A 14,630-nucleotide genomic window follows, 5' to 3' on the forward strand; every position below is an offset into this window, starting at 1 on the left:
CGGCGGGGCGGGCTCCAACCTCCGCAAGCAGGATTAAAGGTTATTTTCTTTTGTTGTTAAGATACCTTAACCCCACATTTAGGACCGTTTAAGCTTTGATTTTCTGGGGATTCGCATGTACTCCAGGCCAATGTCTGGCCATAAATGTGGGGTCCCGAAGGTCTTGCTTCTCGAACTGCCGGTAGGTGGTATATATACCACCGCGGAAGGAGATCGTCTGCAAGGAATAATGGTGAATATGTTCTCTTGTTAACTATTTCGGCGTCTACTATCAAATTATCACGTCAAGATGGGCATCACAGAGAAGTTTCTCCCCAAGGATGATCGGTAAGAGCCTCAAAAGTTTTCCCCGTGGGGATTTTAAGTCCTCGGTTCTTCCAAGGTTGCATATGATACAGTTCTGAAACGCATTATACGTTAGTTTTGCCGCATTGTTACTTTATGGCATGGTCTTTTCGACCTGCTTCAATGGATATGATGCCGGTATCATGACGGTCATTTTGGCCAACAAGCAGTTTATCGACTACTATGGAATCAATGATGCTAAATCTGGACTAGTAGCTGTGATTCCGTGGGCGATGACAGGTATTTCACTTGAAACTCCTGATCTTTCTGGTAACTCATAACTTGAATCAGTATGACTAATTTTGATTTCTGTATAGGTGTCGCCCAACTATATTTAGGGGGTACGCTTGCCGGATGGCTAGGACGTCTGTGGGCTCTGCGAATTTCCATTTGTATCATGATCGTCGGCGTGTACGAAACCTTGACAGTATCTCAGCATTTGAATGCCTACTAAACATAATATAGGATCGTCCAAGTTGTTCCAAACAGCTTCGGGGTCTTGATACTTGGTCGTCTTTTGACGTAAGTCCCTGAAACCTCTTGAGGAGATCTTTTTCTTTATCAAAAATTCTCACTCCCTCGCAGAGGTTTAGGATTCGGCTGTGTTTATATTGCGACTAACCTATACGTCGCCGAATGTGCACCCACCAAGCTTCGAGGTAGCTTTGTTGGTACTGTAGCACAATTTGGATATCAACTGGGTACCCTTATTGCCTTTTGGGCTGGCTATGGGATGTCCTTCCACACAAAGCCCTATAATATTGCATGGCGGGTATCCAATGTTATCCAGATTCCTATTGGAATTGCCTTCATAGTTGTCTCTTTCTTTTACCCGGAGAGCCCCCGATTCATGCTGGAGAAATACCCAGAGACACCTGATCAAGCCCTCAAGGTATTGAGCAGATTGAGATCAGGAGCACCGACAGAAGAGCGCATTCGCACTGAGTTTCACGAGCTGGTTGCCTCTTATGAATTCAGACGACGATATGAGCCTGGTTATGTTGGTCTTCTCAAAGACAAAAGTATGCGGAAACGCCTTGTTTATGGATTCTATATCGCAAGTCTTCAGCAGGTGGGCCTCCCTTTCATATATTGGCTGGAAATACAAAAAATAGGCTGGAAGGAATACTAATCCCATATATAGTGTGGTGGTATTGCAGCACTTACTATGTATGCCACTCTCATCTATGAGAGTCTCGGATGGAACTCTGGCTCGCAAGCACTGGCTATCAATGGTATTCAGTCTTGTCTACAACTACTCATTGTTTTGGTGAATACTTTCACTGTGGATCGATTTGGCCGAAGACCTCTGCTACTCGCAGGTTTCTGCATTCAGTCAATAGCATTGTTGATCATGGCCAGTCTCTGTACTGCATTTCCAACCAACGGCAACCGAGCTGCTGCTATTGTGGAGGTCGCCATGCTGTTTATAGTTGGCTTGACGTACTGTTGGTCTAATGGCCCTATCCCATCTGCAGTCATCGCAGAGATCTTTCCACAACATGTTCGAGACAAGGTACGTCGCGATAAACTTTCATCAAATGCCGGTATCTTGAATGTTAACTTTATCTTAAAAAGGGATTTGGATTGTCAATGCTTGGTCAAACGTGTTGGCTTATCCTATTAACGGAGTCATGGCCATCTTTCAATACCAAGGTTGGGGGCAGAAGCTACTGGCTGCTAGCTGCTCTCAATGTGCTTGCTGGGGTAAGTGATAATTCCAGGTGTCTATTCTTTAGTTTTCTTACGTGGCTAATCGATTCCTAGATTTCCGTTTATTTTATTCTTCCAGAGACTAAAGGAATCTCCTTGGAGCGCATGGAGAAAATATTTGGAGGTGTTGATTATGTCGAGGCAGGAGAGTGTGAAGGGGTGCCAGAGAAGCGTGAAGCCCAGGCCTTGGTGACCGAAGACAGTGAAAAGGGTGCAACTAATCATGTGGAAGCTACTACGATTGAAGGCCGGTAAATATTCATGAATAGTAGGGACTGAGTGAATAATGGATATGATGAAATTTTTATGGCATTGAGAATGCATGGCTCTCCTCTCGTCTCGTCGTGATGCTAATGCGAGTGCTAAATTGAAAATATGCAAGGGCCATGCTGATGGAAGCAGGCTTCTATATCACTAAGAACCAGTGATTCTTCTTCGCCCAAGGTTAAACCTAGTCAGCTTGGACTCGGTGACCAAAAATTCGCAATCCCAAATCTTTGCTCTCAAAGAGAGGAACCCATGAGCCATCTCCCATAGAAACATCGGGATGCCTCCAGTAGATGGGTGTTGGTAAAAGACTTTGGCTTCTTAAAATGGCCTTTGTCTTGGTCGCATCATGCTTGGTAAGCCAATAACCCAAGGAATGGCAAAAGGAAGCATATATTCCAATTCCAATCATTGATACTGGCGACTTTTTTCTTTTTCTCTTTGTAACAGATGACTGCTCAATTCAAGGGAACCCCCAAGATAAATCATCGGTGACCAAAAATGTCGATGTACTCATCTTCTTCCTCGTCCTCTTCATTATCCCCCTCTGCATCTGAAGCCGAGGATTCCGAAGACTCTGTACCATCGTCGTCCTCGTCTTCGTCTTCGTCTTCGTCTTCTTCCACTTTCGGTACCCCTTCCCCTGGAGTGTCGCCTGAGAGAAAGCCATACCGATCTCGGAACTTCTTACTAAGGAAGTTTAACGCACCGTACTCCGCGTCATTGTCTGGTCGAGTTGCACTTCCAAAGAATGGTAAAGAAGAGGGTTTCCCAGGTTCTCGATCCGGCGGAAGACCAAAATAGTTGCTAACGATTGGAGAGATAGCACGACCCCGAGTCATATTGTATGAGACAAAACGCTGGTCGGGAGCAGCAGCCAGTGGTACATTGAGATGAGACTCAGACTCAGACTCAGGTTGCTGGTTTGTATTGAGGTGAAGTGCGGCCAATGATGTTGCTGGCTCCTCGCCTGCATTTAATGAAGCGGATCGGGGCCGTGGAGGGACTTCACTAACGCCTTCCTGCTCGAGCACTCCAGAGACGTCGCCCTGCAAAAGTCGAATTTGGGCTGTATTGTAAGACTCGCACCTAGTATTATTAGATTCTGCATGGAAAAAATAGGTATATAAACTTACAGATCACATTTCAAGCCAAGCCAGTGGTACTTGACCACGGATTTAGCACCGCAATCGTTGCAGTAAATGAGACCATTAGTGTCCTTAAACTCGACGGGCATGGGCTGACTTTCAATGGTTCGATCTAGATTTCTGAAAGTCGATTCCATGTTTGTTATCGTTTTGCTGCAAATTGGGCAACGAAAAGAGCTCTTTGAATATTCTCCTAGGCATTTATGGTGGATACTATGTCCACATCTCACCACAACAACTGGTTCCGGAGAAGTGAACATATAGTCTCCACAAATGGGACAGTCGCACTGTGTAGATCTCTCGATGCATCGATGTGTATCCTCAATAGAGATAGGCAGGCAAACGCAGCATGTCTGAGCATTGTGAGTATTAATTTTCTTTTTTTGGTGTCCTGAGACGATAAGACTTACCTTGCAATGAAAGAAATCCTTTCCAAGCCCTTGCCCAACCCGACATATACCGCAATCATTGCAGTGGTAAATGCTCTTTTTGCCATCATTGTCCCAAAGTTTACAGATGTCGCAATAGTATTGCGCAGTCTGTTCGCCGCATTTTCTACAATTCTGATCCGCAGGCTGTGGGTGTCCACACAGCATACATAGCATATTTTCCGTTTCTCGCCGGATTAAAGGATGATCCTGCACGTCATCATGGCAGAAACGGCAGGTATACCATTTTTTACAACTGAAACACTGAAGTTTCACGTTTCGCATGTAATGCTGGCAGCCTAGAGGCGTTCCATCTGTCTCCTCGGTATCAGGGTCCTCATCGCCCGTCTCGGCCACTGGGGATTCAGATTCAGGTTCAGGTTCAACTTTCGGCACGTACGTAGGTTGTATATCTTCGGCAGTAAGGGAGAATGTAGTTTCGTATTGGGGCTCGAGCGGGGTCAAAGCCGGACTGATCGGACTCGCTAGATTCGCGACAGATGATGGACTGAGAGCTGGATCAATGGCCGGAGAGGATAGCAGAGGGGATACTGGCGGTAATGGTCGACAAGAGTTATATTTTTCCGTCATGAGTTCGTGTACCATTCGTGCCTTTTCGTTGTTATTGAGATCCAGCTCTCGAATGTTATGGATTTTGTTCCTAAGACATGACATGCCGTCATCCGCAGGTAGCGATTTTTGTGCCAAATCATTCATATTAGTCGATTGAGCTTGGTTGTGTTGAAGGCCGTCCCTTGTTTCATGCCTGGGTCTCGAATCTGTACCAGATGAGCCATTCGGTAGTTCTGTTCGTGACTCGCCATGTTGACCATCTGCGGGCTGCTGAGTCATTGGAGAGTGCCCTCCATCGTCTCCACGGCCAGTATTTACTCCATCTACAGTTCCCGATTCACTCATCGCCGAAGCGTCGTTTTGGAACATTCGTCGAGAGGCTTCCAAGTTAGAAGTATGCCCATCCATATCCTTTATTAAAGTTGTAAAAAATGGCGGTGTCGGTAAATTGGCCGCATCTCCGCTATTCGATTCTGTTTGTGTACTATTTCGACGTTGGTCGGAAACCGTAGGATCGTCGACGTGGGTGGTAGAAAGCGGGCTTGTTTGTCCACGAGTGTCCTGCAGGTGGGTGTGGCGGGGAGGTGCCCGATTGAGAAGTCCAAGGTCAGCCAGCAGCGAAGAGATGAAGCTGCTCATGAAGGGCTGAAGGTCACATCTAGTGATAAAAGCAAAGTGACCAAAATGCAATTAAGGGATCTCAAGCAAAATTAAATCAAAAGGGAAGACAATATCGTGGATATGTTGAAGTTTGAATGTGTCGGGGATTATTAGCATGTGACGTCGGAGCTGCTGAATCATCCGATTTGAGTTACGTGAGCGTGTAGATACCCCGTACACGTAGATGGTACTAATTTTATGCTTACTAGCTATATATCAGGCGGTCACTATTGACAAGTATGTACGATTTCGGACTGATAGATATTGAAATTCTCGAGTCTATTTTGTATGAACGCCCAGAACTTCTGATCTATGGAGCTTGCCAGGAACTTGTTGAAGTATAGAGAACGACCACCGTATGCACGTAATATTAGGTTAACATCCAGACACATATCAGCATGATTATGCAGAGGAACCTTGAATTAATCATGGTGATATGAAATCCGATATCTGATTGATATCCGCATTCCAAATTTGGCTGATCCGGCAGAACAGAAATGCAGCGCTATCGACGCCCATCGGCCAGCGCCCTGCAGGCGCATGAACCAGGTTATCGATCTATAAGCTTGTCTCGCATGACTACAAAGGGGAATCCCGGGATGGTACTTCATCGGCTGTGTTTCTCCGGTATTAGAGGCGTATCATGTAGAGCCTAGAGAAGGAGGAGTGAGAAGGGGGGGGGGGGTGCCATGCATCAGACCTTTGAGTCCATGAGTGTACAATTGCAGTCAGCACCTAGGTCGATTCCCATTTTGGGAGACTTGCTTTAGCGCCCCGTTTGAAATTTATGCCCAAGGCGACGTACGGGAGCCTGACGGAGGACCGGTGGAGCAGTGGATCTTTTTCTCCTCACTTTAGGCACGTCCCTAGGCTTTCGTTCAGGCGTTCAAGGGTCAGATTATAATGCTCGTAGGTATTTTTGCGTAATCGGGCCTCTAGTCTCGCAAGGCCTAGAATCTTTAATCTGGGGCCATGTTAGAAACGGGAATCTTCTTTACCACAACAATGGGTGTTTAGGATCACACGTACAGACGGGATTCTTTGGCATTCTGGGGATTCTCCCAGTACCTCGCTAGCAGCAAATTTTTCACAATTTTATGTTCCAGTCCCCGATATTCGCTAGCTCGTTCCAAAAAGCGCAAAGTGTTGGCAATTTTAACAGGATTGAACTCATGCGCTTGAGCGGAACGGAAGGCACTCCGCATGGTTGATCGTAGGGTGTGTCGGGCGGGAGTAGAATACCGGATCGCTTTGAGGGATTGTCGATAAAGATGTCGATATGCATGAACCACTTCGAATGAGGACGTCATGTCAAATTATGTTGAAGTATGTTGGGGGAGGGAGCGAGGGAATGGGAAGTTGGAGCTGCGGCAAGATTGGTAGATGAGAGTAGCCTTAGGCCCCACTTACCTGAAGAAACAGGTGACTTTGGGCCGTAATACTTCAACGGTTCGTGTTCGCGTTTTCTTCCCTTCCTTGTCTCTTCAGGGGAGAAAAAAAGGGGGAAAGGAAAATATACTTCTCAAACGCGAGTCCACAAGAGCTGGCTCTTGTTCTGTTCCCTATCACGATTTTCACTCTCTTTACTACTGAATCTTGTTGTGTTCGTGGTGACTTTATATGACTTGACCGCCCCATCTCACAACCACTTTCTACTACCCGATCTTCCAACCTCCAGCATTTTCACTCGAGAACCATGTGTTGAGACCTTTCCTTTCATGGAACAGTCTTCCAAGGCTGAACGCTAAAACCTGAAAGAGGAGGGAAAAGGAAAAGAAATGACTCGAGTCGTGAGAAGAGGCGCCTCGGCGTGGCGCGCTCCCAGCCGAGCTATGCAGAGAAGAGCTAGAAAGCATAAGGTTATCATGGAATCAATGACCCAAGAAAAGAAGAAGCTTCGAAGCGTAGTACGTCGTTATATCCCTTTGTCTTATTGTTAGCTCTTGGCCTTTATTCATATATTTTAACATTTCAAACAGATATCTTTTGAGGCGAAAGCACCGACGGGTTACACTTTTATACCCGCAGGAAATCCTCACCTCACGACGGCTTGCAAAGAATGGTGCCGTAAAGAGGGCTGTCAGATTTATGCGGTCTCGGTAAGATGCACTGCTCTTTTTGACTTGCTTTTATTGGTTTTAGCTTGTTGGACCCTGCTCATGGCCTCCCAGACAACCCCTCACATGCACACGCATAACCTCTCCCAACATGTTCATCGAATAGGTTATCATTTTCCAAGTACCGTGGTGGCAGCGGCATGTTCAGAGCTTGGGCTTTACCTCACCAGTGCTGGGAAAGCGGTTCCCTTTCATACACTGGGCTCTCTTGAACATCGCGCACCCGCGGACTCTGAAGCCTCTCAAGAGGTAATCAACACAGAGGCAAGGGATACTATCAAAGATTTATTTCCTAACATTCCAGACAAAGACCTTTTTCAAATTATCAAAATGTCTTTTCAAAAGGTATGTCCAATCTTCATTCATCTGTTATAGGGTCAGGAATGCCTGACATCGGGGATGTCAGGGTCAACGAAAAGTTGGTACAGCATCGGAACTACCGTTAGCACGACGGGCGCAGCTAGCCGTGGTGGCACATGTACGCCATCTCTACACTGACTATGACCGTCTTCTCAAACAGGGGTCATTTCACGAAGCAAGATCCTCTGTCGAACAGCCTACCTTGGCCAAAGTTGTTGCATGGCGCGGTGATGACGAGAACGGTCAAACTGTATTAGAAGATGTTTTCCGGGAAGTCATCGTTATCTCAGATGACGAGGACAGTGACCTTGAAAATGAAACAGCCAATACCACTGTTAATGCGGAGCTTCTGTCATCCAACAGAGCCGAAACCTATGAAGTACAGACTCAGCCGATCAGGGCCGAGAGCGTGTCCATTCATGATCCCTCCCTGGAACTTCTCGAGGAAGCACCACCTGGATTCCGTGTCATTACCCAAGTGCCCGCTAAGACAACCATGGACCGTCGTGGATTCAGCAGATACCAAGCTTGGAACCGTGCGCTGACTCGATACCGAGCTGAAGCTCAACGTACTGAGCAGCCACAACCCGGCGAAGCTTCTACTGAACGACAAAGCCCACGCTACACTCAACGACCCGCTGTGGTTCAAGAGAGTTTGGAGATTACCAGGCGCAGGGAGCCCCCTGCTCAACCCGTCGAATCCAGTTCTAGAGTCGTGTCGGGATCTGTATATACTGAAATCCCACCCCAAAGACCGTTGCAAGCCAAGAATTACGTAGGTAGTACTGAAAGGCGGGTTCGATTGGAAACCCAACGCTCAAATCCGCATTTTGAGACCAATGGATGGCCTCATGCACTAACTACGCAGAAACCATTCGAGGCTCATAAGTTGGAGACCAGTCCTCGCTGGGCCATCAGGTCTACTTACCCCCAAGGTAAAATCCCGTTACACATGGATTCAACTCGATCGGACAGACTCCCCACATCACCAAATGACAGGACCAATGCGCCTGTTTTTGTGAGTGGGCCGAAGGAATTGCAAATCAGCCATGATGTCCAGCTTGGATCCAAGCCTGAATTTCCAGTGCGTCCTCAAATGAGGTCCGATGTATATTCCCAGGATCATGTTCTTCCCTCCATTGAAGCCCCTTGGCCATCCGAAAAACGGCGGACAGACGCTCGTTTAGAACAGATGACGAAAAGAATGTCGCTCCGTTCTGTAACCCCAGTCCACCACTTAGGAGATAACCATGGAAGTGGTTCTGGACCTGGCAGTCCAGATGATCAAAATTCCAAGAGAAGAAGATTGGCTTATCACAATGCTCCTCAGCTTGGTAACCATTCTGATTCCCGAGATACAAGACCCATTGGGATATCCACTTCTGATGAACAAGGCCCTAGAGTACAATACCGTGGCGATGAGCTCGGACCCGAGCATCGTTCGCAGGATATGCAATATCGCCCTCGGGACCACCTTAACTTGACGGAGAAACCTCCTCTAGGACCTCAACGTGAAAGGCCATCCGGCACATTTGCTCCACAGGCCAATCCAACTGGAAGGTGGGAAATGGAACGCACGCGCACCGTTGATCCACCTCTGGGGCATATTCCGAGGCATAACTTTCAGCCCTCTTCTGGACCCGGTGGCACAATTCTCAATGGTGATCGTTCACCCAGGACCACTCTAGATGCTTCTCGCCCCGGGATTCGCTCGTACTATGGTGATCGTAGCCCCCGCATGGATCATGTTCCTCATTCAATGGCCGAGCAAACCCGCCTGCCCACTTGGAATCCCCGTACTGATGGCCACCGCGCCCTTATCTATGATGCTCCTCCAGGGAAGCAATACGCCGATGGCTTTGTCCGCTCCGTTGACATCCGCGAGGCCCGACCGGCCGAGTACTATGTTGAGAACCCACGCCACCAGCCCAGCCGGACAAGTGGAAACATCATTCAGCCTAGTAGGGCCAGGATCCCAGACCAACTGATTGTCATGGATGTGTTACAGCCTCGGGCCGTTTCAGAGCAACGCCAGCTACCCAACTCCCGAGTGGCACCCCCTTCTCACCACCAGACGTCTCACTTTACAGAGACAACCCTTGGGGGCCGCCAATTTCACAGGCGTGTTCCTACCACTCGAGAACGACGCCCTGGTAGCGGTCTCAGCAACACACGGTAAGGCTTTGATTCACAGGGAAAATCCATATAGTGGCCCGCCCTTCGCTATGTGATTACCTTTGAACCTAATTAGTCTATAGGCGCACCCATGATCCCCGAGCATTCCAAATGGCAGAACAAAATCGCCCGATCTATGTGCAGCGAGTTGAATCACAACCGCCCCAGCATAATATGTCTGACGAGAGACCGGTCATTCTGGTGGATTGAAGAAATCCAGGAAGTTACAGTGCATACGTTTTACGGCAATAATGATCTATTTTCTCCATGTTTGGTTTTGAATCTTTTGTTGTTTTCTTCTTCTTCTGATCTATTTTGGCTTTGCATTTCTTCATGTCTCCTGTTGTCCATGATACCCATCTGCATGCTGTTAGAACGCCTGAGGTCATAGGACACTACAACACAACACTACTACCTGCCTATGCACTTTTGGATATACCTGCTTGTAGCTTAATGCACGAATCTTCTTACTTTAATCTTTCCATGTCCCTATAACATAGTATATGGTGATAATAGTAAATGCTCCTGATCAAGAGATGCAAAAGGTATATTGGGCTTATGACATAGAGAAGCCGATATGGGCATGATTCATCCAAGCGACTTGTTTATGCCAATGAGTATCTCATTTCGATGCCGTTTCTTGCCAAGGATGATCTATTTAGACGTGACACAGAGCGTTCTCTTCCGGATGTTCAAACGCTCATAGTCTGACCATCTGCCTCCCCACTGTTCACAGTTTTTCCAGTCTTCTTAATAACGGCCAGCACGGTATCGTACGAAACAGTCGGCTCGGTGGAAATGGTCGCCGTTTGAGATTCGAGGTTCACATCGTAAGACTTGACACCTGATTCGGAAAAAACAATCAGATCAGCCTCGAGGTTAGACACCGGGATTAGCTGGGATACATACCTTCCAGCTTCTTTAGGACCCGCTCAACGGCCCCAGAGCAGCCGCCGCAGCTCATAGCCACGTTAAATTTGTATTGGTGATCAGACATGGTGGATAGTTGGTGAAGATTGGAGATTTGGGGAGATGGAGGGGCTGCGGGTAGATACACAGATGAAACACGCGAATCGGAAGAAGTGGGTTCCTTTATGGGGGAGATCCTTTGGGTATATTGGATAAGATGTATTCACCGAAGCAGAATAAGATAGAAGATTAAATTGAATTGTACGTAAAATGGAAGAAATATAGAGGAAGAGAAGGGTTATGGATTTATAAGCCGGAGAGGGGCATATCATCCCTTTAATGAGCGATTAATGCGATTGGTTTCTTCCAATGTTGTGTGGACTGCAATAGTTGACACCATTATACTTAGACATTGACTACATACTATTCTACTACTTTACTTGTGTATATGAACTTGATAGGGTTTCATTCGGGGTATCCTGGTTTCATTAATCACATACAATATTAAAATCCACCTGCTCTTCGCTTCTTCTTCGTTTTATTGCTCTTGATGGCTTCTCGTGTCCCAAATTGACCACGCTCGGTCTGGGTCATAGGTGCCCCATCCACTGTAGGCTGGCTACTTGCCATTAGGAATGGTTGAACTGGCTGACTGCCCCATACCCGAGGTATTGGTGCCACAGGGGTAGGCGGCAGGGATGTTCCGTCGAACCTAGGTGTCACCTGTGGGCGCTGCGAGAGTTGTGACGGTTGTGGGCGTTTCTTGCGTGATTTCCGCCGGGGCTTATTCAGTTCTCCCTTGCCCATGTCACTCTGCGCCTGGGATATCATCTCCCAGTCGTAGGTGGAAGGATCAGCCCCTTGTTCCCAATGGGCAAGCAGGTTGGCCACATTCTGAGATCGTGCACGAGTCCCCCTAAATGGAGGCTTGAATGTAGTGAATGCAGATAGACTGGGGTATTTTGAAGAAATAGCATCTCCAGCCGTGTCTTGAGAATTGTGATCGTCTTGATTGTCAGTCACCGTGACCTGTGACGAAGGAAGTTGTGAAGAGGCCAATTCTTGACCAGCGTCTTGAGATACAATCCCCGGTGTCCCCTCGACTGGTATCATGGTCCCAGTAGTTTGAGGGGGTTTTATAACCTTAGGGTTGTTTTTAATTTGAATGAGGCGTGAGAAGACGAGATCTAGAGCAACGCCGCGAACGATTCTCTCTTTGAAGAGACGAGTATGGTTTGGAATCCCATGAGGCAGTCTGGAGAGCCACTCTTTCATCAGTCGACCATAGGTGTCCCAAAATTCCTGGCTGATTTCTTTCGGCTGGTAAGTTACTGGGATTTGCGGAAATGTGCTTGAAGATGGTAGATGCAAGGTAATGAACTGAGGCCCATGTGTAGTATCAGGATTTCCAAAAGACATTATCGAGGAAAGATGTGCTAAATCATCCATGGTCTGATCCATATCGCCACATGCGGGTCGGCCGCCGCTAATCTCTAGCCTGGTGTAAATTAGCAACCGATCTTAGAAAACCAGTAAACTAAAGTATCTCATTGACTGTTCCACTTACATTGTTTTACTGTTCCGCCAGCGATCTGCGCCTCCAAGTGTCTCGTCTTTCAACTCCGTAATGAGTCGCTCGAGTGTAAGTCGGGATCCTTCAAGGTCTGTACCGCGGTTGGCAATATTCGCCACGGCGCGCTTATAAACGCGTGCCCAGCTCAAAGTGTAGTCTAGGTCTTCGGGGAATGAAGTGGGTAAATCATTTTGTGACTTAGCCCTTGGGAGCACTTCGGACTTGTCCCAGTCCTCAACAATAAAATCGTCTAGATCACTCCCGTCATCAGTTGAATCATCATCGTCATGTGAGTCGTCTGGGTTGTCTAAATGTGGCTTAGGGATACGAGGCCTGTTATTCGCAGGTACTCTGCTGTTTCCGGTGGAAGTTCCGATCTTCATTCCCACCCGCTCCAGCAAACTTTGCGATGGACCTTTGAAGAGCGTTTCATGGACGGCGTATGATGAATCAATCCAGTAGAGCTTGATAAGAGTCATATCAAGGGCATCATTTCCTTTTTCCACTGTCGGCGAATGACCAGCTTCTCTGAACAGAAAAGTTGAGTAGGGTGCTCGCTTATTGGGAGCAGGCATCATTTCTGCTGGCGGCATACGTAACAAGAAGGGATCCGGTCCAATAGCAGTCACCGTTCTCGCATCGCCAATGAAAGAACACGGATATACCTGAATGAGTTCACTCGTCCTAGAATATAGAACAATGTATGAATCTGTGGCCAGTCAGTGATCGTCCATAATGAGCTCAAGGGAAATACATACTTTGGCCTATTAATAGTTCACTGAGCCGCATTGATATGTCCTCGTGGTTCCTGAAATGGTTCCACGCAAGAGAATGCTGTAAAGGCAGTCTCAGTCCCTCTTCATCCATTGACGCTGTCGTCAGATCAAACCACAGCACCCGAGCAGTTGTGAGAACAAAAAATTGTGACATGTCCCTCTTGCTTCTCTGAATATCAATAACCCATTCGGATGATTTCCCTAGTATCAGCTCGACAGAGCGGGATCGGATCTCATCGCCTTGAATGTGAAAGACCATGACGCATCGACGATCGGCAACAAGAATGCTAAAAGAGTCCCCAATCCACAGAATTGATCCCCAGCCATCGTGTCTGATACAGCTTGAGCTTTCGAGGTCCATTGATGGTAGTGAGCTTCTCTGTTCGGGGGTAGCGATCCCATTACCCTCGCGTCGATTGTGTCGGGTTTGAACCTTCCAAAGACTCCAATTGCCCCTCATGTCAAGGATGGCCACCTGCCTTTGATGCCAAGGGTTGAATGCAACAGAGGCATGCAGGAAACCGCCTGTATGCGCACTCGATATCTCAACCACCGGGTTCGCATCTAGACGTGGGGCTGGCGGGGTTGACGGAAGTACTGCAGAGTCATAGTGATGTAGATACCTAGGATTCAGGTCCCACTCATATAAAGGTCGAAATATCGTGGTAGACTCCGGGAGGCGAGCGGCCATCCAAGTGGCTTTGTCTTCGTTGTTCTTCGCAGGCTGGGAAAAGCAGACTTGGCGGATCGGGACTCCTGGTGTTGACCATTCAGCGCTTTCTGTGTCTCCAATCGTTGGAAGCAAAGCCTCCAATCCATCAAATTGAACTTCTGAGGTATCTTCAACCAGTAGCCTCAAAGAAATAGTATTCCTGCATTCCCCAGTCACGACCGCTGCAACAGGTATGGGATTTGAATCTTCTTCTCCGAGATCCAAAGCATGGCCGAGATCGAGAAGTGTGGAAACGTGGGGATCGTAAATATCAGTGACGGCTGTTATAAACCGAGAGCGTTTCTGTTCACGAATAGACGGCCATTGCACGCCTAGATCAGGATATGCCCGCGGAATCGACTTTGGATTAAGTGGTCGGCCATGTGGGCCATGTAGTGGTCGGCGGGCGTTTTTCTCAGGCGAAATCACCGTTTTCACTGAGCCAGCATAGGTAATAGGAGGCGCTGGGGTAAATGATCGTAGAAAGCTCCAGGACTGGGTATCCTTGAGGTAGACCGGTCTTCCTACGTGCCCATAGTTTAACGCACTGTCCTTAAGTTCAGCCATCGGACTTTGGTTTGCTTCTTGCAACATGCGCAAGATCTAGCCAGACCATGTCGAGGATGGAAGACACAGATATCAAAACCAACCAGGCACGATAATGGCGGGTTGGAATGCACAAACGTTGAAAAGTCATATACTGATCGAAATGGAAGCTGAAGCGGACAAGTTTTTTGGAGCTCGTTATCGATAAGGCCCCGTTGCGCCGCAACCCAAAACAACGTCGATCCCCCCACGCGTCGGCTTTTTGGCCTAATCTCTTCTTTGCCTTCTTCAATCCAACACCATTGCCGGGGAGCACAAGTCAGAGCAT

The 14,630-nt window shown here is 47.6% G+C and overlaps 7 protein-coding genes across 7 annotated transcripts; 3 read left to right on the top strand and 4 right to left on the bottom strand.

Moving 5' to 3' along the window:
• Positions 1–289: 289 nt before the first annotated feature.
• On the top strand, positions 290–2,313 carry N7478_007302 (uncharacterized protein; the record flags this gene model as incomplete). Its single annotated transcript, XM_056923516.1, has 8 exons — positions 290–327; positions 422–615; positions 663–756; positions 811–867; positions 931–1,417; positions 1,490–1,861; positions 1,924–2,052; positions 2,113–2,313. The coding sequence occupies 8 exons, from the start codon at positions 290–292 to the stop codon at positions 2,311–2,313; spliced, it is 1,572 nt and encodes a 523-aa protein (XP_056781553.1).
• Positions 2,314–2,810: 497 nt separating this feature from the next.
• On the bottom strand, positions 2,811–4,843 carry N7478_007303 (zinc ribbon domain-containing protein; the record flags this gene model as incomplete). Its single annotated transcript, XM_056923517.1, has 4 exons — positions 2,811–3,414; positions 3,462–3,593; positions 3,884–4,048; positions 4,167–4,843. 4 exons carry the CDS (start codon positions 4,841–4,843, stop codon positions 2,811–2,813), a joined length of 1,578 nt encoding a protein of 525 aa, XP_056781554.1.
• Positions 4,844–5,983: 1,140 nt separating this feature from the next.
• N7478_007304 (uncharacterized protein) lies at positions 5,984–6,339 on the bottom strand (the record flags this gene model as incomplete). The annotated part of the gene is made up of 2 exons (XM_056923518.1): positions 5,984–6,098; positions 6,164–6,339. 2 exons carry the CDS (start codon positions 6,337–6,339, stop codon positions 5,984–5,986), a joined length of 291 nt encoding a protein of 96 aa, XP_056781555.1.
• A 573-nt stretch (positions 6,340–6,912) lies between these two features.
• On the top strand, positions 6,913–7,504 carry N7478_007305 (uncharacterized protein; the record flags this gene model as incomplete). Its single annotated transcript, XM_056923519.1, has 3 exons — positions 6,913–7,041; positions 7,114–7,233; positions 7,358–7,504. The coding sequence occupies 3 exons, from the start codon at positions 6,913–6,915 to the stop codon at positions 7,502–7,504; spliced, it is 396 nt and encodes a 131-aa protein (XP_056781556.1).
• Positions 7,505–7,581: 77 nt separating this feature from the next.
• Positions 7,582–9,996, top strand: N7478_007306 (DUF2293 domain-containing protein; the record flags this gene model as incomplete). The annotated part of the gene is made up of 3 exons (XM_056923520.1): positions 7,582–7,596; positions 7,658–9,786; positions 9,870–9,996. 3 exons carry the CDS (start codon positions 7,582–7,584, stop codon positions 9,994–9,996), a joined length of 2,271 nt encoding a protein of 756 aa, XP_056781557.1.
• A 482-nt stretch (positions 9,997–10,478) lies between these two features.
• N7478_007307 (copper metallochaperone ATX1) lies at positions 10,479–10,783 on the bottom strand (the record flags this gene model as incomplete). The annotated part of the gene is made up of 2 exons (XM_056923521.1): positions 10,479–10,630; positions 10,696–10,783. The coding sequence occupies 2 exons, from the start codon at positions 10,781–10,783 to the stop codon at positions 10,479–10,481; spliced, it is 240 nt and encodes a 79-aa protein (XP_056781558.1).
• Positions 10,784–11,199: 416 nt separating this feature from the next.
• Positions 11,200–14,323, bottom strand: N7478_007308 (uncharacterized protein; the record flags this gene model as incomplete). The annotated part of the gene is made up of 3 exons (XM_056923522.1): positions 11,200–12,193; positions 12,263–12,977; positions 13,027–14,323. 3 exons carry the CDS (start codon positions 14,321–14,323, stop codon positions 11,200–11,202), a joined length of 3,006 nt encoding a protein of 1,001 aa, XP_056781559.1.
• Positions 14,324–14,630: the final 307 nt, after the last annotated feature.

The sequence above is a fragment of the Penicillium angulare genome (assembly GCF_028827245.1).
Source record: "Penicillium angulare strain IBT 27051 chromosome Unknown utg000004l_segment0_segment0, whole genome shotgun sequence".
In the NCBI taxonomy this organism is placed as follows: domain Eukaryota; kingdom Fungi; phylum Ascomycota; class Eurotiomycetes; order Eurotiales; family Aspergillaceae; genus Penicillium; species Penicillium angulare.